The sequence below is a fragment of the Rana temporaria genome, chromosome 3 (assembly GCF_905171775.1).
Source record: "Rana temporaria chromosome 3, aRanTem1.1, whole genome shotgun sequence".
Taxonomy (NCBI): domain Eukaryota; kingdom Metazoa; phylum Chordata; class Amphibia; order Anura; family Ranidae; genus Rana; species Rana temporaria.
This window is the reverse complement of record NC_053491.1, coordinates 55,947,983-55,974,754: the sequence shown is the minus strand read 5'-3', so window position 1 is coordinate 55,974,754 and position 26,772 is coordinate 55,947,983. Positions and strand designations below refer to the sequence as shown.

Genomic DNA, 26,772 nt, shown 5'->3' with positions numbered 1-26,772 from the left:
CGGTATGGGGCCACCAAGCTGCATGTTGAGTGCGTGCCGGAGTTGAAGGAAACGGAAGAACATGTGGTTGGGTAGTGAAAAGTTGTCTTTAAGTGTTTGAAACGGCTTGACCGAACCGCGAGCCACGACCTGTGACAGGTAGATAACGCCCCTGTTAATCCACAGCCCGTGGTCGGGGACAGAGGCAAGCTCGGGCAGAAGAGGGTTGTCCCAGAGAGGCGTGTGAGAGTGGGGAGAAGGGGCTTCGCCGATGCGCACAGCCAGCTGCCATATCTTACAGTGGTGAAAGAGCATATGCCCGACGTCATCAGCACGGGGGGGGGGTGCATGGGCCGCGGAACAAGAGTTGGAAGGGGTGAAACGGGACCTGGGGTGTGTGAGCAGACTAGGGTAGAGTAACGGTCCTTGTCAGACCGGTTATAGTGAAAGAAGTGCGAGAGTTGGGAGGCTATGTAGTAGAGGAGGAGGTCCAGGAGTGCGGCGCCGCCCAAATCGGCCGGGCACTTCAGGACCCGCCAGGACAACTTGTGACAGGAGGAGCCCCAGACAAATGTATTGAGGATGGTCTCCATGGCCTTGAATATGCGTGGGGGAAGGTGCAGAGGAGCTTGCCAGAGAACGTAAAGCAGTTTGGGGAGAAGGATCATCTTGACCAAGTTGATGCGGCCCATCACCCCAAGGGGGAGACGGGACCAGACTTGTGTTTTCAGTTTTAAAAGCGCAAATAAGGGTTCCACATTAAGAGTGACATAGTCAAAGAGGGACCTGGAGACTGTGACACCAAGTTATTTAATAGTACTGGCTCTAACAAGGGGAAGGGAGGCCTGGTCGGCAGTGGGAGCACCAATGTCTAGGGGGAGAATTTGAGATTTGGTCCAGTTTATCCGGAGTCCCGAGTACGACCCGAAGTCCGTGATGACCTGGAGAGCTGTCCGGAGTGAGGGCCCCGCGTCCGCGACGTACAGGAGCATGTCGTTGGCATAGAGGCTAACGACCTCGGTCAGCAGACCGCACCGGAGGCCCCTGATGTTGGTGTGAGCTCTGAGGGCGATGGCCAGGGGCTCCACAGCCAGGGCATAGAGCAAGGGAGAAATAGGGCACCCCTGTCGCGTGCCACGGGAGAGGGAGAAGGGGGCCGAGATCCGACCGTTAACCTGAATGCGTGCCGAAGGGGACTGATAGAGGAGTTGGAGCCATTTAACAAATTTGGGGCCAAACCCAAATCTATAGAGGCATTCCCACAAGTAGCTCCATTCGACGGAGTCGAATGCTTTGGCAGCGTCCAAACTAACAACCACCCTGGAGCCGACATCCGAGTGCCGCGCCTGGAGGTTCATGTGTAACTGTCTGAGGTTGAAGGCCGTGTTTTTGCCCGGCATAAACCCAGACTGGTCCAGGTGTATGAGGCTAAGGATAACTTTGTTGAGGCGCAGGGCTAGGATCTTGACCAGGATTTTGACTTCAAGCTGGAGGAGGGAAATGGGCCTATAGGATTCAGGGAACAAGGGGTCCTTGCCCGGCTTGGGGATAAGAACAATCAGGGCCTCGCTCATGGATGGTGGGAGGGAGCCCGTGTCAAATATGTGCGTGTACAACTGGCAAAGTCGCGGGATGAGGGTTTCACCAAAGTGCTTGTAGAACTCGAGGGGAAGTCCATCGGAACCGGGCGTCTTAGACGTGGGGAGTGATGCCAGGGCCTCCGCGATGCATTCCTCGGTTACAGGTGCCTCTAATTGGGCCAACTGGGGGGGCGTAAGCGTGGGGAAGTCAACGTCACGCAGGAAGCCCGACAACTCGTCCTGGGTGTGGTGGACAGTGGGGGAGTATAGTTCAGAGTAGAAGGATCTAAACTCCGTGGCCACCTGGTCAGGGTCGGTCACCCTGGCCCCAGAGGCCAGCTGGAGGGAGACCACCACCGGGGGTTTGTACTCTAGATGGGCAAGGTAGGCGAGGAGCTTGCCAGCGCGCTCGCCAAATTTATAGATGCGCTGTTTGCTGAAGAATATGCCTTGCTTGGCTTTTTCAAAGTGTAATTAGTCTGTGAGTCTGGTCTGTACCCGAACGCGGGCGGCGTTGGCTGCAGTAGGGTCGCTCTGAAAATCGTGCTCGAGGGCATCAAGGCACTCCTCCGCCTGGCGGAGCAATACCTTGGAGGTGGCTTTATGCCTATTAATGCAAGTGGACAGAATCAGGCGGGCATGTGATTCAAAAGTCTCCCAAACGGAGCCGAACGAAGCGGAGCCAGCGTTTGTGCGGAAAAAGTGATCCCACTCGAGCTGGACCAGGTCCAGATCATATAGGACAGTGAGCCAGAACGGGTTCAGTTTCCAGAGTCTGACGGTGGGGGGAGTCGGGAGCCGCAGCTTAATCCAACACGGGGAGTGGTCAGAGAGTACTCTGGTAACAATTTCTGCTGCAAGGAGTTCGGGGAGGAGAGAGGGGGTGGAGAGGTCAATGCGGGACATTGCTGAACGTGAAGGGGTGAAGCATGAAAAGTGCGATTGTGTCGGGTGTATGTGACGCCACGTGTCCGTGAGGGTGAAGTCTGCGAGAAACCTCCCAAATCTGGCAGTGTCAGGGGTTGAGGGGGAGGGGGCAGTGGGACTGTCGAGGGTAGGGGAAATTACAATATTAAAGTCTCCGGCCCAGATGGCCGGCACCAGGGGATGCCGGGCCATGAAGGCCACCCCCTCCTGAAGCATAGTAAACTGAAAGGGGGAGGGATGTAAAAGGCGAGAAGGAGAACCTCAAGGCCCCCCACAGTTGCATGTAAAAACAATGATCTGCCCTGGGGGTCCGACTGCAAGGAATGAAGACAGAATTGCGCTGCCTTGGCTATGAAAACTGCAATTCCACAGGAGTTAGAGGTGTATGGGACCTAATAAAGCCAGCCAACCCATGGTTTTTTGAGGCACAGTTGTTTCTGGCCCACAAGGTGGGTCTCAACCAGGATGGATATGTCGGCCCGGAGAGATTTAAGATGTGAGAGGACAGCAGTGCGCTTCGCCTTCTCCCCGAGACCCCGGACATTCCACGTTAGAATCTTAAGGGAGGCCATGGCAGGTTAGGGGGGGTGGAGTAAGCAGTCGGACTCCCAGGGGGCAGCACATAACATGAAAAGCAATTGGACCGGCATACCACACAGTATAGCAAAACGTACAGGAGCAAGGCTATTCCCAGCAGCATAAACGCACGGGGGAGACCTCTGCGCAAATTGCAAGTCAAAATGGAGTCAAATAAAGAAAAAAGAGAAAAAACAAAACATATGTACATAAAAGCCGAAGCTAAACAGTCTGCACAGACACTGGACCAGCGGTGCAGATCCATCACACTACCGTGCACCGAACATAGGTCGGCAGGGGCTGGCCAGGGAAACATGGGTTGAAGAACAGTGTTCCTGTATGGCGTAGGTGCCATGTTAACGGTGGGGTCGGGGGGGGGGGGCGACCAAACTGAAGAGCGCACAACGGTGCAGGGGGGTATCCAGTCACTTTGGATATGGGCGCAGGTGAGCCGGCCGAGACCCATAGAGACAAAGGGGGAGAGGGGGGAATTCAATCACAGGGAAGGGGGGAATAAACACATCCCGGTCCGGTGGTGTAGCATCTGCCGGGGCATGGCGGGTACCAGGCGGGAGGGTAAATGCACAGGGGGGAGAAGTGTCAGAAGTCAACTCACAGTTCTGTAGAGGATATCAGGCGTGCATGGTGTCCATGAAGCAAAAGACCTCAGCTGTAGCGGGTTGACGGGCACGGCCAACGAGGTAACGAGGATCTAGGCCGGGGCCCGCAGGCTGCTTCTTGGTGCAAGGGGGAGAGAGGGGAGGAGGTCAGCCATGGAGAAGGGGGAAGTAAACACCGCCTGGTACCGCGGGCCAGAGATGCAACAGGGCATAACGGGGGGCAGGAGGAGAGCAAGTGTGTGGAAGAAAAAATGTTGACTCACGGTTCCACCAGGGCGTTCGGATGTGCCCAGAGAGCGGAGGTCCTCAGCTACTGTGGTTCGACGGAGGCGGCGAGCGGGATGGCAAGGATCTAGGCCGAAGCCTGGTCGGCTGCTCCGCTGTGTTCCAGCCAGGATAGGATGGCCTGCGGGTCTTCAAAAAACTGAGCCTTGCCCTCGCACACCACAGGGAGACTCGCGGGGAAGAGCATTGCATACGGAAGGTGGCGGGCGCGAAGCTGCCGCTTGGCCTCAATGAATCGCGCCCTTTTCTTCTGGACCTCGGCCGAGAAGTCCGGGAACACCGCCACGTGCACGTTGCCGATGGGGATATTTCCTCTCTCGCGGGTGAGCCGAAGGATTGCGTCACGGTCCCGGTAGTTGAGGAACTTTGCGATGAAGGTCCGTGGCGGGGCCCCGGCGGGAGGGGGTTTTGCGGCAAGGCGATGCGCACGTTCCACAATGAAGGTCGAGGAGAAGGCCTCCCTTCCAAACGACTTGATCAGCAGGTTCTCGAGGTATGTAGGGGGGTCAGCGCCTTCCGATCTCTCGGGGATGCCCACGAAGCGCAGGTTGCATCTCCTAAGGCGGTTCTCCATGTCGTCTTGCTTGGAGAGGACAGCGTTGAGTTGGTACTGCAGCTGTTCCGTGGTGACCTGGAGGGGATGCCGGCCTTCCTCCACGTGGTCGTCCCGGCGCTCCGTCTCAGACACCTGCTCGCGTAGCTTCTGGACATCTTGGCGGATCAGGGAGATGTCGATCTTCACCTCCTCGATTCTGGACGTAAGGGTAGATTGGCAAAGGGCGATCGCCTCCAACACTCTGGCTGTGTCCCCCGAGGCCTGGGTCTCGTCCTCCTCCGTGTCGTGTCCGTCGTGGCGGAATTGGACCAGTTTGGCTAGAGCCCCGGATCGCTTAGTAGGAGACATGGAGGCCCGCAGGTGAGTAGGGTGTCCGGAGACTTCAGGTAGTCTGTGATTGGGAAGAAAATCCCCCAGGATCGGTCAAAAAGGATAGGTCTCAAGCGGAGCTCTCACTCTGCACGTCCTGCTACATGCAGCTCCAGACCACGCCCCCCCCCCCCTTTACACATTCCATTTAAAAAAAAAAAATTGATCACTTTTATTCCTATTACAAGGAATGTAAACATCCCTTGTAATAGGAATGGTGTGTGATCGGTCCTCTTTCTGGAGAGATGAGGGTTCTATAAGACTCCACATCTCTCCTCCAGACAGGAAAACATCAGATAATGGCAGCCCATCCATATTGGCAAGAAAAGAGAACACTCACGATTGGCCGCGAGGGAGTAAACGGAAGCCACCACCGTGGAGAGCAGGAGAACGGGAGGCCACTAATCAGGGGAAGCCACTGCCGTGAAGAGCAGGGGAATGGGAAGCCGCCGCCAAGCAGGGGAAGCCGCTAATGATGGGGTAAGGGCTACTGACCAACCAGGGGGGGGGGGGGAATGTGGCATACTGTTTGCTGCCCCCCCCCAAAAAAAATTTACACTAGCCGCCACTGCTCTCCACCATGGCCAAGACCAGAGAGCTGTCCAAGGATGTCAGAGACAAGTTTGTAGACCCACACAAGGCCGGAATGGGCTACAAGACCATCGCCAAGCAGCTTAGTGAGAGGGTAACAACAGTTGGTGCGATTATTTACGGATGGAAGAAACAAAATAATTGTCAATCTATCTCGGTCTGGGGCTCCATGTAAGATCTCACCTTGTGGAGCTTCAATGATCACGAGAACAGTGAGGAATCAGCCCAGAACTACACAGGAGACTCTTGTCAATGATTTAAGGCAGCTGGGACCATAGTCACCAAGAAAACAATTGGTAACACACTACTCTGTGAAGGACTGAAATCCTGCAGCGTCTGCAAGGTCCCCCTGCTCAAGAAAGCAAATGTACAGGCCGTCTGAAGTTTGCTAATGAACATCTAAATGATTCAGAGGAGAACTGGGTGAAAGTGTTGAGACATGAAAGACGTTAGTCCAATCTTTCTGTAGGGTATAAACAGTTTACTTCATGTATTTATTTAGTAATACAAATTTTCACATGCCTGTGTAATACTATTTATTTACCGACAGGAAGCTGTTCATTGTACTGCTGTGTTATGTTCTTCAGCTTTTAGTAAATTATACACATGCTTGTAATACTGATTATTCCTGAAACTTGGTTTAGAATTGTCGCGAAAATAATCAGAGTTTAGGAGTGGACCTGATCCAGTTGTTGAAACAAAACAGTCTGTTCTGACCAGAGTAGTATCTTATAACACTGCAGTATTGCTTGCTGCTGAGTGGTATGTATGGCAGGGTTTGACAAATTTGCTTGGAATCTAGGAGCCAGCTAAAAAAGTTAAGCGCCAGAAAATGCGCCCTGTCCCGCCGAGCTTGCGCGCAGAAGCGAACGCTCACGTGAGTAGCGCCCGCATATGTAAACAGTGTTCAATGCACACATGTGAGGTATCACCACGATTGGTAGAGCGAGAGCAATAATTCTAGCCCCAGATCTCCTCTGTAACTCAAAACATGCAACCTGTAAAAAAATTTAAACGTTGCCTATGGAGATTTTAAAGGGTAAAAGTTTGTCGCCATTCCACGAGCGGACGCAATTTTGAAGCGTGACATGTCGAGTATCAAATTACTCGGCGTAACATTATTTTTCACAATATAAAAAAAAATTTGGGCTAACTTTACTGTTGTCTTATTTTTTTATTAAAAAAATATATATTTTTTCCCCCAAAAAGTGCACTTGTAAGACCGCTGCGCAAATACGGTGTGACATAAAGTATTGCAGTGACTGCCAGTTTATTCTCTAGGGTGTTAAAATGAAAAATATATATAATGTTTGGGGGCTCTAATTAGAGGGAAGGAGATGGCAGTGAAAACACTGGGGAAGCTCCATTAGAATTGCTGGTTTACTTGTCATGCCAACAGCCACCACAAGATGGCGCCAGATCACAGAAGGTAGCAAAGGCCTGCAGAAGGCCGCAAAGGCGTGGCCCAACGTGATTGCGTGGTGGGGGAGATGGGGGTGCACGGAGACACAGGATGGGGTATCAGAGCCTGGTCTGCAGTTATTCAAAGGGGTTCTTAACCACAATATGTGGTATGTGTAACATCAGTATGGCAAAGATTCATGAGTAACTCCAAGGAGAAACAGCAACCAGTCGTTGGCGCGGTACCTGTTAGGTGACAGGTTCTCTGGTAGAGAGGGGATCGATGCTTGGACTCCCTCCTTAGCTGCCTGACTCCATCCGTCATCGGGAGTGGACCAGCGTTACAAAGATATATGCCTGGTTACTTGGTATGGAAAGAGGAAGGTTAAGCGAGAGCACGTATGAGGTCTGCATGTACTTTGCAGGACCCAATTCTGATACTGGGAGGTAACAGGGGTACGTTGACTGCTGGAGTGGGGAGCAGCTCAGCCTTTCCCTCTGAATGCAACACATACTGTATGTCAGAACAAGTGTGTAGGACATAGGACGAAGAAGCTTAAGGAGGAACTCCATGTCATGGGTACTGCACACAGGTGGCTCATAACTGAGTTAGGAGACCACCTTAATGTTTGACTTTTCACGTGACTGCTTCTCCTGCCTGGTCCTGGGCATTGATGAGCACCACCTTGGGGGGAAGTATTACCCAATGCAAGGGTTAGTGACCCTGTTCAATGCCTGGTGTAGGTCCCGGGGGGGACCTCTCATGTGACCCTTGCTTGGTGCCCAACAAGAGAGGGAAGCATGGAGGACATGATGAAAACCCTCTTAGATACCTTCAGAAGTCTAGTCCAAGCCACGACAGGTCAGGGCTGTTTTGGAGGCAAAAGGGGCACCTACTCAATATTAGGTGGGCGATCTTAAAGTTATGGCTGAGCGGTAAATCAGCTGTGTTCCAGTAAAATAGTTAAAATGCCTCCATTGCATGGACTCTTCCTTCTCCTAAAATCAAGATGGGAACATCTGCTGGAAATTAAACTTGTGCTCGGTGAAGCTGCCATTGAGGTCCATAGCTGGAATAGGAAGCTATGCACTTGGCTCCTGAGGAGTGCTCATTAGGCCAGGCTGGGGTGCCTCTGTAATGGCACAAAGAGAAGGATCCTATGCCAAGAGAGCCTCAGTCAGTCTAAGGGGGACCAAACTATGGCAAGCAGGAATAGGCTGAAATACAGGTGCTTTCCCACTACATGGCTAAAAGTGTGGCAGACAAGCTCCCCAGCACAACAGTGGGGCCCACAACACAACAGCTAAAAATATGCAAGTCTGAATAAATAAATCTGCAGATTTCATCTTTAGCTTTTCTATGCTCCATTCATTCTAGATATACTACACAGGCAAAGAATTGTATTGGGCAATGTTTTCATTTCTTTTAACTGATAAGGTAATTAAAGCGAACATTGCTCTTAAGCCAGCCATAGATGGATGGAATCTTGGCCTGTTCAGCAGGGACCAGCAGAAGTGGACCAGCGTTACAAACATCTATGCCTGGTTACTTGGTATGGAAAGAGAAAGGTTAAGCAAAAGCACGTATGAGGTCTGCATGTACTTTGCAGGATGAGATTTGACCCATCCATGGGCAGGCTGGTTGTACTGAAGTCGATCCATTGATCGATTTCTGTAAAATCAACCCTTTAGATTTTTTTTCATGTGATCAATGTCAGTGGCTATAACCCCCAGCAGTGATCATTGTCTTCTACCAGCAGGGAAGGCTCCCAGATGAAAAAACTCAATAGCACTATGGGAGGGATTCCTCCATCAACACTGATTGTGCTAATGGGGGAAAATCAAAAAAAATTTCCTCTCACCCATTGTGGAATCCACAGATATCTCCCCCATTGTAATATCCACAGACATCTCCCCCATTGTAATATCCACAGACATCTCCCCACTGTAATATCCACAGACATCTACCCACTGTAATATCCACATCTCCCCCACTGTAATATGCACAGATATCTCCCCCATTGTAATATCCACAGACATCTCCCCACTGTATTATCCACAGACATCTCCCCCATTGTAATATCCACAGACATCTCCCCCACTGTAATATCCACAGACATCTCCCCCACTGTAAAATCCACATCTCCCCCACTGTAATATCCACAGACATCTCCCCCACTGTAATATCCACAGACATCTCTCCACTGTAATATCCACAGACATCTCCCCCACTGTAATATCCACAGACATCTCCCCCACTGTAATATCCACAATCTCCCCCACTGTAATATCCACAGACATCTCCCCACTGTAATATCCACAATCTCCCCCACTGTAAAATCCACAGACATCTCCCCCACTGTAATATCCACAGACATCTCCCCCACTGTAATATCCACAATCTCCCCCACTGTAAAATCCACAGACATCTCCCCCACTGTAATATCCACAGACATCTCCCCATTGTAATATCCACAATCTCCCCCACTGTAAAATCCACAGACATCTCCCCCACTGTAATATCCACAGACATCTCCCCCACTGTAATATCCACAGGCATCTCCCCCACTGTAATATCCACAGACATCTCCCCCACTGTAATATCCACAGACATCTCCCCCACTGTAATATCCACAGACATCTCCCCACTGTAATATCCACAGACATCCCCCCACTGTAATATGGTCCACATCTATCCCACTGTATAGGAAGATTAGTGCTTGCTTAGTTTTACCAGAGAAGCCGGCCGAACACGAGCAGTTGAGGCCGGTGATGACGTCAGTGCGCCGCTCAAGGCTCACCTAGGCCACCACCGGGTGGACCTCTGGGAGCTAAGCTGGGAGCTAAGCTGAAGCCACAGCCTTTCCTATGGCCGAGGCAGCAGCAGAGCTCCGCGGATCACGTGGTGTGCCGATCGCATATGGTGACCTGTTCAGGACACAGATCATTTACGATCCAATGCACCACTAGTACCGATCAAAAGAATTTTGATCGATCAAATAAATTAACGATTAATCAAGGAATTAATCTTTAATTCCCACAGCCTTACTTTTTATATAATTTATATATTTCGTTGTTACATACCTGCTCTTTCATATTTGTATACTGCATTTGATATAGAGATTTAACGATACATACTGTATATATAAAATATTTAAATATAAAACATATAAACCACTTCCAGATATTGAGAAAACAATTTACATTATCCTGGTTTGAAACATGTATACTTTCCCATTGTTGGTTTAATACCACTTTAGTTCTAAATGAGTTTAATAGCTCATACACTTATATTACAATGATTACATAAGGCAACGATTACATGACTCACCATTCCACGGAATACACAAAAGATACTTGCAGCGATAAGATAGGAAGCTAGCACCATGTCAAATGGTCGCTGGAATATATTTTTCTTCTGAATACTTTGTGCTTCCTACAAAAAACAAACAATTTAGACGGATGTTAAATTTGAGCTTTACTTAAAGAAATAGAGAACAAGCAGGATGTTTAATGCAGAAGAGACATGCTATGTCTCTTCCGCATTAAAGCTACTTAGCTGCCTGTTCCGCACTGTACCTTGCTGCGCACGCGCAGCTCAATGCAATAATTTTGGCAATGCGGAAATTACTGAATTCCCATGAATGCGTGGGAATGACATCATAGCAGCCTAGCCAATGGAAACAGCTGGGGATCAATACCTGGATGCCACTAAGCTGAAAATGTCAGAAGCTGGTGGGGAGCTCTGGGGGATCTCAGCACTGGAGAATAGCTGAGTATAGTTCTGCTCTAACAAATAACTAGACCTTCAATATGCATATTTTAAATAGTACATGTAAAATAAAAATGTATTTTTCTAAAGCACTGCATATCATAAACATAATCCCTCTGTAATAAAATACTTCTTTCAATCACTTCAATACCGGGCACTTTCACCCTCTTCCTGCCCAGGCCAATTTTCAGCTTTCAGCGCTGTCGCAATTTGAATGACAATTGCGTGGTCATGCAACACTGTACCCATATGATTTTTTTTATAATTTTCTTGAGATAGAGATTTATTTTGGAAGTATTTAATCACCACTGTGGTTTTTGTTTTTTGTTAAAAAAAAGACCAAAAAAAGTTTCTTATTTGAAATTTTTTATAACAGAAACAAAGTAATTTTTCTTCTTCACTGGTGGGCACTAGTGAGGCTGCACTGATGAAGCTGCACTGATGGGCACTGGTGAGGCTGCAGTGGTGGGCACTAATGAGGCTACACCAATGAGGTTGCACTGATGAGGCGGCACTAAAGGGTACTGATGAGGCAGGACTGATAGGCTGCACTGATGAGGCAACACTAAGGGGTATTGATGAGAAAGCACTGATAGACTGCACTGATGAGAAAGCACTGATGATGCTGTACTGATTGGAACTGATGTGGCTGCACTGATAATTATCAGTGTAAATGTGCCAGTTATTGGCTCTTCTTTCGCAGCGCATGAGAAAAGGAATGCTGATAAGCTGTGATTGGACCCATATGATTGGATCATATATTAAAGGGGCGCTGTGGTTGAACTTATTTTGTTCAGATGGTGTCAAGCATGTGTGACGGCAACCAGGTGAGGAGTACAAAGTCAAGCATGGTGGTGGGAGTGTCATGGTCTGGGGCTGCATGAGTGATGCTGGCACTGGGGAGCTACAGTTCATTGAGGGAACCATGAATGCCAACATGTACTGTGACATACTGAAGCAGAGCATGATCCCCTCTCTTCGGATACCGGGCCGCAGGACAGAATTCCAACATGATAACGACCCCAAACACTCTTCCAAGATGACCACTGCCTTGCTAAATAAGCTGAGGGTAAAGGTGATGGACTGGCCAAGCATGTCTCCAGACCTAAACCCTATTGAGCATCTGTGGGGCATCCCCAAACGGAAGGTGGAGGAGCGCAAGGTCTCCAACATCCACCAGCTCTGTGATGTCGTCATGGAGGAGTGGAAGAGGACTCCAGTGGCAACCTGTGAAGCTCTGGTGAAATCCAGGCCAAACAGGGTTAAGGCAGGAAAATAATGGTGGCCACACAAAATATTGACACTTTGGGTCCAATTTGGACATTTTCACTTAGGGGTGTACTCACTTTTGTTGCCAGCGGTTTAGACATTAATGGCTATGTGTTGAGGGGACAGAAAATTTACACTGTTATACAAGCTGTACACTCACTACTTTACATTGTAGCAAAGTGTAATTTCTTCAGTGTTGTCACATGAAAAGATAGAATAAAATATTTACAAAAATGTGAGGGATGTACTTGCAGCTTGTTACTGATGGGGCCATGCAAGTACAGACAGTGAAAATGGGGCACCTTCCCTGTGCAATCTACATCAATGCTAGCCAGAGGTGGGAGTCCAAAGCTAATATCTTGCCTAGGGCCCCTTCTGCATTAATCTGTCTCTATTCAAGGGTAAAAGCTTTATAAATAAGACCAAAGATAAGGAAAGGGAAAGAAAGTAAAGAAGCAAACTACCCAGCCATAAGTCAGGGGGGAGAACAAAGTTATCTTTTTTGTGTACAGTGGGCCAGATTCAGCAAAGCTTTACGCCGGCGTATCCATAGATACGCCGCGTAAATTCAAAGCTGCGCCGGCGTATCTTCTTTCTGTATTCAGAAAGCAAGATATGCAGACATTAGCTTAACCACTTCCCGCCCGGCCTATGGCCGATTTACGTCCGGGAAGTGGTTATGAAATCCTGACAGGACGTTCTAGAACGTCCTGCAGGATTTCATGCCGCGCGCGCCCGTGGGGGCGCGCATCGCGGCGATCGGTGATGCGGGGTGTCAGTCTGACACCCTGCATCTCCGATCTCGGTAAAGAGCCTCCGGCGGAGACTCTTTACCACGTGATCAGCCGTGTCCAACCACGGCTGATCACGATGTAAACAGGAAGAGCCGTCGATGGCTCTTCCTCACTCGCGTCTGACAGACGCGAGTAGAGGATAGCCGATCGGCGGCTCTCCTGACAGGGGGGGTTAGCGCTGATTGTTTATCAGCGCAGCCCCCCCTCGGATCGCCACACTGGACCACCAGGGATGCCCACCCTGGAGCACCAGGGTGGGCAAAAAAAAAAAAATGACAGAAAAAAAAAAAAAAAAAATGACAGAAAAAAAAAAAAAAAAAGCATAAAGAAAAAAAAAAAGATGCCAGTCAGTGCCCACAAATGGGCACTGACTGGCAACCTGGCAAAAATCAGTGCTGCCACCCCAGTGTCCATCAGCGCCACCCCAGTGTCCATCAGCGCCACCCCAGTGTCCATCAGTGCCACCCCAGTGTCCATCAGTGCCACCCCACAGTGCCCATCCATGCCCAGTGCCCACCTATCAGTGCCCATCTGTGCCACCCATAAGTATCCATCAGTGCCGCCCATGAGTGCCCATCTGTGCCGCCTATGAGTGCCCAGTGCCACCCATGAGTGCCCATCAGTGCCGCCTATGTGTGCCCATCAGTGCCGCCTATGTGTGCCCATCAGTGCCGCCTATGTGTGCCCATCAGTGCCGCCTATGTGTGCCCATCAGTGCCGCCTATGTGTGCCCATCAGTGTTGCATACCAGCGCCGCCAATCAGTGCCACCTCATCTGTGCCCGTCAGTACTACCTCATCGATGTCCATCAGTGCCATCTCATCGGTGCCCATTAGTGCCGCCATATCAGTGCCCGTAATTGAAAGAGAAAACGTATTTACAAAAAAATTTACAGAAAAAAATAAAAACGTAATTTTTTTTCCAAATTTTCAGCCTTTTTTTAGTTGTTGCGCAAAAAAAAAAAAATCGCAGAGGTGATCGAATACCACCAAAAGAAAGCTCTATTTGTGGGGAAAAAAGGACGCCAATTTTGTTTGGGTACAGTGTAGCATGACCGCGCAATTGGCATTCAAAGTGCGACAGTGCTGAAAGCTGAAAATTGGCTTGGGCGGGAAGCTGCGTAAGTACCTGGTATGGAAGTGGTTAAGATCCGACTGGCGTAAGTCTCTTACGCCGTCGTATCTTAGGGTGCATTCTCACGCTGGCCGCTAGGTGGCGCTTCCGTCTTTTTCAGCGTAGAGTATGCAAATTACCTAGTTACGCCGATTCACAAACGTACGTGCGCCCGGCGGTAGTTTTTTACATCGTTTGCGTAAGGCTTTTTAGGCGTAACGTTGCTCCTGCTTCTATGAGGCGCACGCAATATTAAGTATGGACGCCGTTCCCACTTCGATTTTTGAATTTTTTACGTTGTTTGCGCAAGTCGTTCGCGAATAGGGCTGGACGTAATTTACGTTCACGTCGAAACCAATACGTTGTTGCGGCGTACTTGGGAGCAATGCACACTGGGATATGTACACGGACGGCACATCGTCAATCACGTCAGGTCATCACACATTAACATAAAACACGCCCCCCCTTCCACATTTGAATTACGCGGGCTTACGCCAGCCACATTTACGCTACGCCGCCGCAACTTACGGAGCAAGTGCTTTGTGAATACTGCACTTGCTCCTGTAAGTTGCGGCGCCGTAACAATGCGCGCCCCTACATGAATCTAGGCCAGTATATTCCACCTAGATCGCATACAGTAGCTAAAGCAGGTACAATGACAATCATTTTAACCACTTCAGCCCCAGAAGAATTTACCCCCTTTCTGACCAGAGCACTTTTTGTGATTCGGCACATGCGCCGCTTTAACTGACAATTGCGCGGTCGGGCGACGTTGCACTCAAACAAAATTGACGTCCTTTTTTTCACACAAATGGAGCTTTCTTTTGGTGGTATTTGATCACCTCTGCAGTTTTTATAAAAATGCACTGATTACTGGCAGGGAAGGGGTTAAACACTAGGGGGCGACAAAGGTGTTAAGTGTGTCCTAGGGAGTGATTCTAACTGTGGGGGGGGGCTAGGCTACAAGTGACACGACACTGATCAATGCTCCCGATGACAGGGAGCAGTAGATCACTGTCCTGTCACTAGGCAGAACATTGAAATGCCTTGTTTACATAGGCATCTCCCCGTTCTGAACCATCCAAGCATCGAACAGGTACGTTGCTTTGCGCAGTCGTGCCATTCTGCCGACGTATATTGGCGTTAGCCGGTCGGCAAGTGGTTAAAGGCAAGTTTCTTGGCATAATAAATAAATATAGGTACTCTGCACTACTCTACTCAACACCACTCTATAATAATAATAAAAAAAAAAAAAGCAGCAACCACCTACAACGTGTTATTACCACACTTTCAAATGCAATATATATTATATCCAATGGTGAAGCGCTTCCTCTAAACCTTATTAATCATGCTTAAATAGTGATAGCATTGTGTTCCAAGGGAGCCTTTGAGAAAGCTGATTGGTGCGCAGCGCACGAGGCATGATGCAGTGACATCATCACACTGGGCGGGGTTTGCACGCCACCATTGAGACATTTTATTTTATTTTATGGCTGTGGATATTTTAAAAATGTAAGTTCAATTTATATGTTAAGAGATCAATACACTTTTAGCAGTCTACACTATTGGGTTCTCTGTTTTGCTTCCTCTCATGATCCATCCATCTGGGAACCTGTCTTATTGCTGAGCCTAAAGAGAAAGACTGGAGCTGACAGTTATTAAAGCGGAGGTCCGCCGTTTTTTGTTTTTTTTAAAGTCAGCAGTTACAAATACTGCAGCTGCTGACTTTTAAAATAAGGACACTTACCTGTCCAGGGCGCCTGCGATGTCGGCAGCCGAAGCCAATCTGTCCCTCGGCTCTTAGATGCTGCCACTGCCATCTTCGGTAAGGGAATCAGGAACTGAAGCCTTTTGGCTTCACTTCCTGGTTCCCTACCATGCATACGCGAGTCGCACTGCGTGATCCGAATGGTCCCTGCTCTCTTCTGGGACCTGTGTGTCTCCCAGAAAACAGCGGGGGGGGGGGGACAGAGAAGGCACCGAATGGGGCCTAGATAGCCACAGATAATACGACTATCTATGCCCGGAAGTGGGAGCAAATACTGCTAAATGTGACACCTGAGGGGGGAGGGTTCCGAAAAGCAGAAGTTCCATTTTTGGGTGGAACTCCACTTTAAGAAAGTGCAACTGACCCTAATATACTAGTGGGGTCCCCTACATTAGGCAAGAGGACACCCAAGAGGTGTGATGAAGGGCACTGTGGGTGTGAAGTGAAAAAAAGGTCACATATCACCTGTGAGAAGGGTTCACAAATCGTGCACCGCTTATATACAGATTGGATGGTGTATGGGACACTACATTGGGAATATATGTTGTTTTGACTTTTTTACGAATTTGGAATTTACACATTGATAAGATTGGATGGGACTTTATATTTCCGTTTATGTGGATCACATTTTACCTGGTTTATATTTATATTTAGTTTATGATTTGTATTAATTTAATCATATTATTATGAGTTGTCACAGACAGTTCTTTATACAGTACAGACCAAAAGTTTGGACACACCTTCTCAATCAAAGAGTTTTCTTTATTTTCATGACTATGAAAATTGTAGATTCACACTGAAGGCATCAAAACTATGAATTAACACATGTGGAATTATACATAACAAAAAAGTGTGAAACAACTGAAAACATATTTCATATTCTAGGTTCTTCAAAGTAGCCACCTTTTGCAGCAGACACATCTCTAGAACTGGTAAGAGGAGACTGTGTGAATCAGGCCTTCATGGTAGAATATCTGCTAGGAAACCACTGCTAAAGAAAGGCAACAAGCAGAAGAGACTTGTTTGGGCAAAAGAACACAAGGAATGGACATTATACCAGTGGAAATCGGTGCTTTGGTCTGATGAGTCCAAACTTGAGATCTTTGGTTCCAACCCCCGTGTCTTTGTGCGACGCAGAAAAGGTGAACAGATGGACTCTACATGCCTGGTTCCCACCGTGAAGCATGGAGGAGGAGGTGTGATGGTGTGGGGGTGCTTTGCTGGTGACACTGTTGGGGATTTAATCAAAATTGAAGGCATACTGAACCAGCATGGCTACCACAGCATCTTGCAGCGGCATGCTATTCCATCCGGTTTGCGTTTAGTTGGACAATCATTTATTTTTCAACAGGACAATGACCCCAAACACACCTCCAGGCTGTGTAAGGGCTATTTGACCAAGAAGGAGAGTGATGGGGTGCTGCGCCAGGTGACTACCTCTTGAAGCTCATCAAGAGAATGCCAAGAGTGTGCCAAGCAGTAATCAAAGCAAAAGGTGGCTACTTTGAAGAACCTAGAATATGAAATATATTTTATTTATTTTTATATTTAGTTTTGATGCCTTCAGTGTGAATCTACAATTTTCATAGTCATGAAAATAAAGAAAACTCTTTGAATGAGAAGGTGTGTCCAAACTTTTGGTCTGTACTGTATAATTTATAATTATTACTATTTAAGTACTATTAATAAGGTTTTCGACATTTTTCACCATTGGCTATAATATACATTTCTTGGCATAACAATATTAATAGCATTCTGCTGCATGCTCTAGATCTCTTATGCCGCGTACACACGATCAGTCCATCCGATGAGAACGGACCGATGGACCGTTTTCATCGGTTAACCAATGAGGATGACTGATGGTCCGTCGCGCCTACACACCATCGGTTAAAAATCGCGTCAGAACGCGGTGACGTAAAACACAAGGACATGCTGAAAAAAACAAAGTTCAATGCTTCCAAGCATGCGTCGACTTGATTCTGAGCATGCGTGGATTTTTAACCGATGGTTGTGCCTACTAACGATCGTTTTTTCCCCATCGGTTAGGAATCCATTGGTTAAATTTAAAACAAGCTTTTTTTTAACCGATGGTTAAATAACCAATGGCGCTTACACACGATCGGTTTTGACCGATGAAAGCGGTCCATCAGACCATTCTCATCGGTTTAACCAATCGTGTGTACGCGGCATTAGAATCCAGTATAGTCAATGTTAAATATGTTAAGTTACCTCTATAGATGGGTTATGAATGACAGATGGCTGATTGTAGATCTTGAATGCAGCCCAAAGTGGAAGGCACAAATATGGAAAGTTTAGGAGAAATGTTGAACAAATCCGTGTACCATATTTCCCTGTAGAACAAAAACGCCTGTTTATGTTTAAGTTGTACTGCAATAAGTTTGCGAAGTGATTGTAATGACATGAATCCCAGGATTTTGCTATATGTAGTGTGATCATGTGCACGTGTTACATAGATAGTGTGGAGTCGGTGTGACAGTATTGGGTTCCTATAGAACACAAATTACTGGGCACCAGTTCTGTTACAGGTGATACTCAAAAAATTTGAATATCATGCAAAAGTTCATTTATTTCACTAATGCAAATTAAAAGGTGAAACTAATATATGAGATAGACTCATTACATGCAAAGCAAGATAGTTCAAGCCGTGATTTGTCATAATTGTGATTTTTAAGGCTTACAGCTCATGAAAACCCCAAATCCACAATCTCAGAAAATTCGAATATTACATGCAATCAATAAAATAAGGAAAGTACATAGAACAATATCGGCCCTCTGAAAAGTAGAAGCATGCATATGTACTCAGTACTTGGTTTGGGCCCCCTTTGCAGCAATTACTGCCTCAATGCAGCGTGGCATGAAAGCTATCAGCCTGTGGCACTGCTGAGGTGTTATGGAAGACCAGGAAGCTTCAATAGCGACCTTCAGCTCTTCTGCATTGTTCGGTCTCATGTCTCTCATCTTTCTCTTGGCAATGCCTCATAGATTCTCTATGGGGTTCAGGTCAGGCGAGTTTGCTGGCCAATCAAGCACAGTAATCCCACGGTCATTGAACCAGGTTTTGGTGCTTTTGGCAGTGTGGGGGAGGTGCCAAGTGCTGCTGGAAAATGAAGTCAGCATCCCCATAGAGCTCGTCTGCAGAAGGAAGCATGAAGTGCTCCAAAATCTCCTGATAGACGGCTGCGCTGACCCCGGAATTAATGAAGCACAGTGGACCAACAACAGCAGATGACATTGCTCCCCAAATCATCACAGACTGTGGAAAATTCACACTGGACTTCAAGCATCTTGCAGTGTGTGCCTCTTCATTCTTCCTCCATACTCCGGCTCCTTGGACCACTGAGCAACAGATCAGGTGTGTTTTCCTTTAGCCCAGGTAAGACGCTTCTGACGTTGTTTTTTGTTCAGGAGTCGTCGCTTGACAAGAGGAATATGACATTTGAAGCCCATGTCCAGGATCCGTCTGTGTGTGGTCGCTCTTGATGCACTGACTCCAGCCTCAGTCCACTCATTGTGAAACAATAGTGCAGCGCTAATGAATATTGTGATCAATAGTTATAATGACACAGATGATGCAAAATATATATGTCATGGATCTTGAGATATTAAAGTGTTTCTACTTGACATCTGTTACACAGGAGAGGGACATTCAATGCAAGGACACCGGCTTTTGAAATGCTAAGTGGAACCAGCTTGTGAAATACCTTTTATTGTGTTCTGCAGGTTAAGAGAGGTTGTCGGAGACAGTCTGTCTGGCTAGAATTGTGGATTGAAGGTTAATTGAATCTATTATGTATGTTTGAAGATGTATGTGTTTACGCTAAGGGACTTTGTATTGTTCTAAAGGTCAGAAGCCTGTCAGCTGTATTGAATTAGCATTCTATTGTCTAAAAGGAATGTAACCTCTCAGAGGTAGTAATTAAGTAGACCGGGTTATTGTGTACATTGATTACCCCCTGGGGCTTCTGTCTCAATACACAAGTCTTTCTATCCAAGCTATTGGACCAATCCCTGTTGACTATTTCAAGTCCTCATTTTCATGGTCAAGGAGGACCTGAGTGAAGACTGCATACTTTACAATTGACCAATAGGAAAGCGGTTGTTGGGAGTGGGATGTTCCAAAATTCTGTATAAAAGTGTGCTGTGTAATTGAAAATAAAGAGTCCTGTTTGAACTTACATACAGCCTGCCTGGTGTTTGTTCTTAATGGGTCTGAACGGCACATAGCTGTAGTTCGGACCCCGGAACCTTGGATGACTGGACCATCAGACGCTGCAATCTGCAAGCTGACTCACTGGTAGCAGAGGAGTGTCGGGAGAGCAGAACCGGGCGAGAAAGGATCTCGTCACATTGGTGGCAGCAGTGGGATTTGCTCTCCAGTTACTGGGACAACTCCAAACCACCACCATGAATGACCAGCTATGCAGCCTGGAGGAGAACCATGCTAAAAGACTTGCTTGAGAGCCGTGGAGGGACCGGTGGGAAGAACAAGGCCACCCTGATCATTGCGCTAGCCGAGATGGATCAGAGGGATGGTGATGCAGGACCCCGGTCAGTTGAAGACTTGTTCCAGCAGCGAGTTCAACAGCGGTTGGCATTATATGGTGCTAACCCATCAGAGACCGTCATACAGAATACCATTAGAGACGTCCGGCTGCAGGAACAGAGAGAATGAGAGCGGCAACAGAGAGAACGAGAGCGGCAACATGAGCTGAGAATTGCAGAAATACGGCAATCGGTGACAACGCCTAAAGAAGCAGCACCAAAGGGAAAAAAAGGAGAGGTACAGATACCAGTAACCATGGAAGAAGAATTCAGAAGGAGGTTGCGAGAGAAGCAGATAAAGCGCAGAGGACCAGTATCAGAAGAGGTCCTGCTTGGATGGTCTGATTCGATCCGCTGCGAACTCTGGAAAGAAGCGCTAGCCCGTGAGCAGCGACACCAGGGAAAAGCTCTCCCCTCCATCCATGTAAGGTACTGGTCACAGTATGAAGTACGGATGCTGTTATTGGGGGAACAACCAAAGCAGGAGTGGACAGCAGAGTTAAGCAGGCTGATCCGGGAAGAGATGCGGTTGGACGAGAGCTACAGAGCCCTCCGGTGGTATGTAGTCCAAGAGTGCCCGTGGCCAACGGATGACAGCCCCACGGAAGGCTTTGGCTATGATGGCCTGGGATTATTGTATTGGAGGATGTCCAGTAATCCCGACTTTGGGAGCAATCGGGAGTGGCGTCTGGAGGACATAATGGAGCACAGAGAGCGAAGACTGAATGTCCCGGAAGTGCACTGGTTACAGGAAGATTTGGAATTCCTGGCCGCTCAGGAATGGGAACTGGAAATCGCCTACAAACAGCTGCTAGACTCCGCTCAGCAGCAGGGTGAGGTTCCCTTTACCTGGGACTATGAGGAAATATCAGCTGACAACGCTGAAATCCTGGCTGATGAATCAGCAGTGGAAAATCGGGAGCTTGCCATTCCCAAAGATGAAGTACTGACCGCAGGGCCGAGCTCTGCTAACCTCTGCTCAGTACCCATAGCATCTTCTGGGTTCCATGGACAGGAGATGATGAACCTCTATCCCCAGACACCAGTTGTAGAGACAGGGGATTTGATAGACTTTTCTGCTGAGGAAGAACAACCTGGGGAGCCTCCAGCAGAAGAGCTGGTATCAGGGCCAAACTTCACTGTGCTCTGCCCAGCACCAAGGGCAGTATTTGTGGAGTTACAAGGAACTTCCCCAGCTGAAGTGCTGGTCACCGGACGGAGGGATCAAGACCTCTACCCCACCCCCGTGGCAGTTCCGGAGGCTCAGGGTGAGAAGATGGCGATCACTCCCCAGCCACAGATTACAGAATGTATGGACTGTTCAGAGGATGTTATGGATTATGCACCCCCAGCAGAAGTCCTGGCAACAGGGCAGAATGCTAGCCATCTCTGCCCAGCACTGCGACCAACTGTGGAGTTCCAGGGAGCTGGGGCGGTTGGCCCCCCTCCCCAGCAACAAGCTGAGGTGGTAAAGCTCTTACTCCCAGCTGAATCACTGGCAGCAGGACAGGATGCTACTGGCGGCTGCACCCCACTACAGCTTGAGCGGATATCGGTGGTTGGGACTGTGGTCTCCACTCACAGCAGCCCAGCGGAAGAGCTGGCAACAGAGCAGAGTGCCCCGGGCCTCTGCTCTCAACTAACAGAAGAGGGGGTTCCTGTGGTAGTGGATGGGACTCCGATCTCCCCTGACACAACCCCAGAAAATGGTGCGGCACTAAGACAGGAGGATGTCGGCTTTGCTTTGCAAGCACCGGGGGATTTTCACCTAGCATCAGTGGATGGGACTTCAGTCTCCACTGGTATACCCCAGGAATGGTGGCCAGTTGGACCAGATCCCCAACAGCATGATGAACTGAGCCCAGCCACCCTGTCTTCTCTCCAGCGGCTGAAAGGACTCCAGGGAGAAGGGCCAGTCCAGGCCTCTCCCCAGCGGCAGGCGTGTTCTCTGAGAGAGGCAGAGATTGGCTGGGTGAGTAATGCTCTGTTTGGGACAAGGTATCTGGGGTACGGGGTGGGTACCGGAATTGGGATCTCTCCCAGTGTTAGTCTCCTGCCAAAGGGGGAGATGTGTGCCAGACCTAGCCGGGACAGGGGCTTTTGGAAAGGACTGAATGCGAGCCTCTTGCCGTCCGATTATGGGCCAGGACCTCAAAACAGGAAGGCAGATGGGTCATCCCAGTGGACAGTCCTGGAACCTTAAGACTACTTTTCCAACATCCTCGAGTTGACCCGTTTGGGTCCCACTGCGGCTGTTGGACTGTTTCCCAGGGGAAGTAATGTCATGGATCTTGAGATATTAAAGTGCTTCTACTTGACATCTGTTACACAGGAGAGGGACATTCAATGCAAGGACACCGGCTTTTGAAATGCTAAGTGGAACCAGCTTGTGAAATACCTTTTATTGTGTTCTGCAGGTTAAGAGCGGGTGTTGGAGACAGTCCGTCTGGCTAGAATTGTGGATTGAAGGTTAATTGAATCTATTATGTATGTTTGAAGATGTATGTGTTTACGCTAAGGGACTTTGTATTGTTCTAAAGGTCAGAAGCCTGTCAGCTGTATTGAATTAGCATTCTATTGTCTAAAAGGAATGTAACCTCTCAGAGGTAGTAATTAAGTAGACCGGGTTATTGTGTACATTGATTACCCCCTGGGGCTTCTGTCTCAATACACAAGTCTTTCTATCCAAGCTATTGGACCAATCCCTGTTGACTATTTCAAGTCCTCATTTGCATGGTCAAGGAGGACCTGAGTGAAGACTGCATACTTTACAATTGACCAATAGGAAAGCGGTTGTTGGGAGTGGGATGTTCCAAAATTCTGTATAAAAGTGTGCTGTGTAATTGAAAATAAAGAGTCCTGTTTGAACTTACATACAGCCTGCCTGGTGTTTGTTTTTAATGGGTCTGAACGGCACATAGCTGTAGTTTGGACCCCGGAACCTTGGATGACTGGACCATCAGACGCTGCAATCTGCAAGCTGACTCACTGGTAGCAGAGGAGTGTCGGGAGAGCATAACCGGGTGAAAAAGGATCTCGTCACAATATATATATAAAGTCCGTGTGGGAACCTTGTGTCTCAAAACTTGTGACACTGAGTGAATCAGTAAATCACACCAATGAGTGAAGACATTCAAATTCCAAAACAAAGTGATAGGTGGATGAATCAACGTTGAGTATACAGTTGCCTGAAGGGATCACCAAGGCATCAAAAAGGGTAAGTATGATGGGTACTCTTACCGGTGGTTGTGGACTCAACTGTTTGTGATAACAGTAAGTCTTAAAGGCGTAGTGGTTTCGACGGACCTGAATCTCTGCATGGACGACCTCCCCGGACGGCGATGGCTGTATGAATCCTGATGAGACGAATACCACCAATCACAGAAACCGGATGGATGCGACTTCCAATGCAGGGCATATATAAAGCCCCAGTGGGCTTACAGGGCAAAATGGTCAAAAAATGAAAGAAAAAAGAAAAAGATGCTCCAAATGATGCAGGCCAAATTAAACCATGACAGGTTTTATTTAAAATAAACAAAAACATAAAAAATATATGATCATGTGAATAGTAATAAAAGCAGTATGGGGTGCTGTAAAGCGGACCCGACGCGTTTCGGCTTAGAGAGCCGTCAACAGGGCGGAGGACGGCCAGCTGATGTCCAATAGGACTCACGTCTACGTGAGTCCTATTGGACATCAGCTGCAAGTCCTCTGCCGTGATCTCCCTCAGTCCTGCGGGTTATAGTAAGGCCCCGGAGAGGCCTTAGTGACACAGCTGGGATTTGAATATGGGGCCTCCCTTTTTGTTTAAACACCCACATGGGGACACATACTTTACCCTTCAGTATATGTTAAGCCGACGAGGTCGGCATGTGGTGTAAATTGTGCCCTCTGTATTGCGGCGGCCATATTGTTTTTTTCCTGGTGTCCCCTCACACTACTTTCATAGGATGTCACCTATTGTCGACATTAACCTAGCCTTTTAAATGTTCAATACAACAGTTTTGAAGTGAAGATGGGTTCACCCTACATTTTAGGTTATTCCAATAAGAATTCTTATATAGAGATTTTTTATATATATATTTTATTGGATTTTGTATGTATGATGGATGCTGTGATATATGTTGATGTATGTCATCATTTCCTTCAGATCTATCACATAATTTCCTGTTCCCGCCCCTGTGTGGGTTGGTTTTCGGTTTATTATATATATAAAAGCAAGCAGTATGGGGGTGCAGTGAAATGCCCCTGTTGACGGCTCTCTAAGCCGAAACGCGTCGGATCCGCTTTACAGCACCCCATACTGCTTTTATTACTATTCACGTGATCATATATTTTTTATGTTTTTTTCTTTCTTTTAAATAAAACCTGTCATAGTTTAATTTGACCTGCATCATTTGGAGCATCTTTTTCTTTTTTCTTTCATTTTTTGCCCATTTTGCCCTGTGAGTCCACTGGGGCTTTATATATGCCCTGCATTGGAAGTCGCATCCGTCCGGTTTCTGTTATTGGTGGTATTCGTCTCATCAGGATTCATACAGCCATCGCCGTCTGGGGAGGTCGTCCATGCAGAGATTCAGGTCCGTCGAGACCACTACGCCTTTAAGACTTACTGTTATCACAAGCAGTTGAGTCCACAACCACCGGTAAGAGTACCCATCATACTTACCCTTTTTGATGCCTTGGTGATCCCTTCAGGCAACTGTATACTCAAGGTTGATACATCCACCTATCACTTTGTTTTGGAATTTGAATGTCTTCACTCATTGGTGTGATTTACTGATTCACTCAGTGTCACAAGTTTTGAGACACAAGGTTCCCACACGGACTTTATATATATATATTTTGCATCATTTGTGTCATTATAACTATTGATCACAATATTCATTAGCGCTGAACTATTGTTTTACCATTTCTGTTTCACTTTGTTTGTGTGCTGGCAGCTTTTTCACGTATATGTTTGGTCTAGCGCAGTTTTTTCTCCCTTTTTTTCCACACTCCTTGTGAAAGTCCCCAACACTTTTTAATGGCCTTTTCCTGACAATCCTCTCCAGGCTGCGGTCATCCCTGCTGCTTGTGCACCTTTTTCTTCCATACTTTTCCCTTCCACATAACTTTCTAATAATGTGCTTTAATACAGCACTTTGGGAACATCCAACTTCTTTTGCAATTACCTCGAGGCTTTCCCTCCTTATGGAGGGTGTCAATGATGGTTTTCTGTACAACTGTCAGGTCAGCAGTCTTTTCCATGATTGTGATTCCTACTGAACCAGACTGAGAGACCATTTAAAGGCTCAGGAACCCTTTGCAGGTGTTATAGATTAATTAGCTTATTAGAGTGGGACACTTTGAGCCTAGAATATTGCACCTTTTCACAATATTCAAATTTTTTGAGATTGTGGATTTAGGGTTTTCATGAGCTGTAAGCCATAATCATCACAATTATGACAAATCACGGCTTGAACTATCTTGCTTTGCATGTAATGAGTCTATCTCATATATTAGTTTCACCTTTTAAGTTGCATTAGTGAAATAAATGAACTTTTGCACAATATTAAAAATTTTCGAGTATCACCTGTATAGTGGCAGGTGGGATGGAAGTCTGGAACTTTTTAATATACAGTACTATACTGACAGCAACCTGCATTGTCAGTGGTGGTCTGCTTTCCTTAAAAGGTGATCGTAAATCCGACCCTTATTTCGAGTTCACACGGTCAGAAAGTGTTAACACACACTGTGCTGTGCATTGGTTTGTACTGTGTTAAGGTAGTGCATTCGTTTGAATAGGCTGCTAATGCACCAAAAAATGTGAAGCAGTTTCAGCTGCATGACAGTAAGTATGGGGCCTTGTGTTGCAGAATTATATTAAGTGTGATTGCCTATTATGTACCTGTGATACTTACCAGCAATGCTTCCAGGAACAAAGACAACCATGCTCATTATAATAGATCCAATCCAATAAAGGCCAATTGTCCTGTAATTCTGACTGTAGAAGAAAACAGCAATACACATTAAAGTGATTGTAAAGGGCATTTTTTTTTAAATAACAAAACATCTCAATACTTATGTGCTCTGTTCAGTGGAATTGCACAGAGCCTCCTCCTCTCAGTTCCGCTGCTAGAGCTTTTGGCTCCTCCACTCTGTCCAAAGCCTCCACCAAAAGCTGATTCCCATGGGGGCACTCGTGTGTGCTCAATGCCGAGCCCCGCTGCTGCGTCCGTTGCACAGACAGCGGGACTCGGTCCCTCGTCACTGGCTTTGATTGACAGCACATGCTTCCGGTGCTCCAGCAAGGTAAGTGAGGTAAGTGAGACCCGGAGGTGAGGTGAGAGAAGAGCTGCAGACATGCACAGTGCTGGAAATGAACGCCTAAACATTTTTTACCTTAATGCACGGAAAGTTTTTTTTATTGTATGTGTGTGTCTTCCTGGGTCTTACGTCATAATTAGAAATCACCCCATACAAACAATAGTTTAGTAGTTCCAATATAGGTAGGAATAACGGACACAAGGTTATATGACTTTAGGAGCCCAATAATGAATGTGACTCTGCATTGCTGCATTTGAAATCATTATATGTTATTTAAAGTGGAGTTCCACCCATAAATAT

The 26,772-nt window shown here is 47.4% G+C and overlaps 1 protein-coding gene across 2 annotated transcripts in view; it reads right to left on the bottom strand.

The window, feature by feature from the left end:
- TM6SF1 (transmembrane 6 superfamily member 1) overlaps positions 1–26,772 on the bottom strand; it is a 78,817-nt gene that overhangs the window by 21,615 nt on the left and 30,430 nt on the right. For both annotated transcript variants that reach the window (XM_040342604.1, XM_040342605.1), the window contains 3 exons: positions 26,067–26,149; positions 17,830–17,951; positions 10,216–10,320 (listed from right to left, as the gene is read on the bottom strand). In XM_040342604.1, coding sequence (XP_040198538.1) covers positions 10,216–10,320; positions 17,830–17,951; positions 26,067–26,149 — 310 coding nt within the window. The remainder of the gene's footprint in view (positions 1–10,215; positions 10,321–17,829; positions 17,952–26,066; positions 26,150–26,772) is intronic.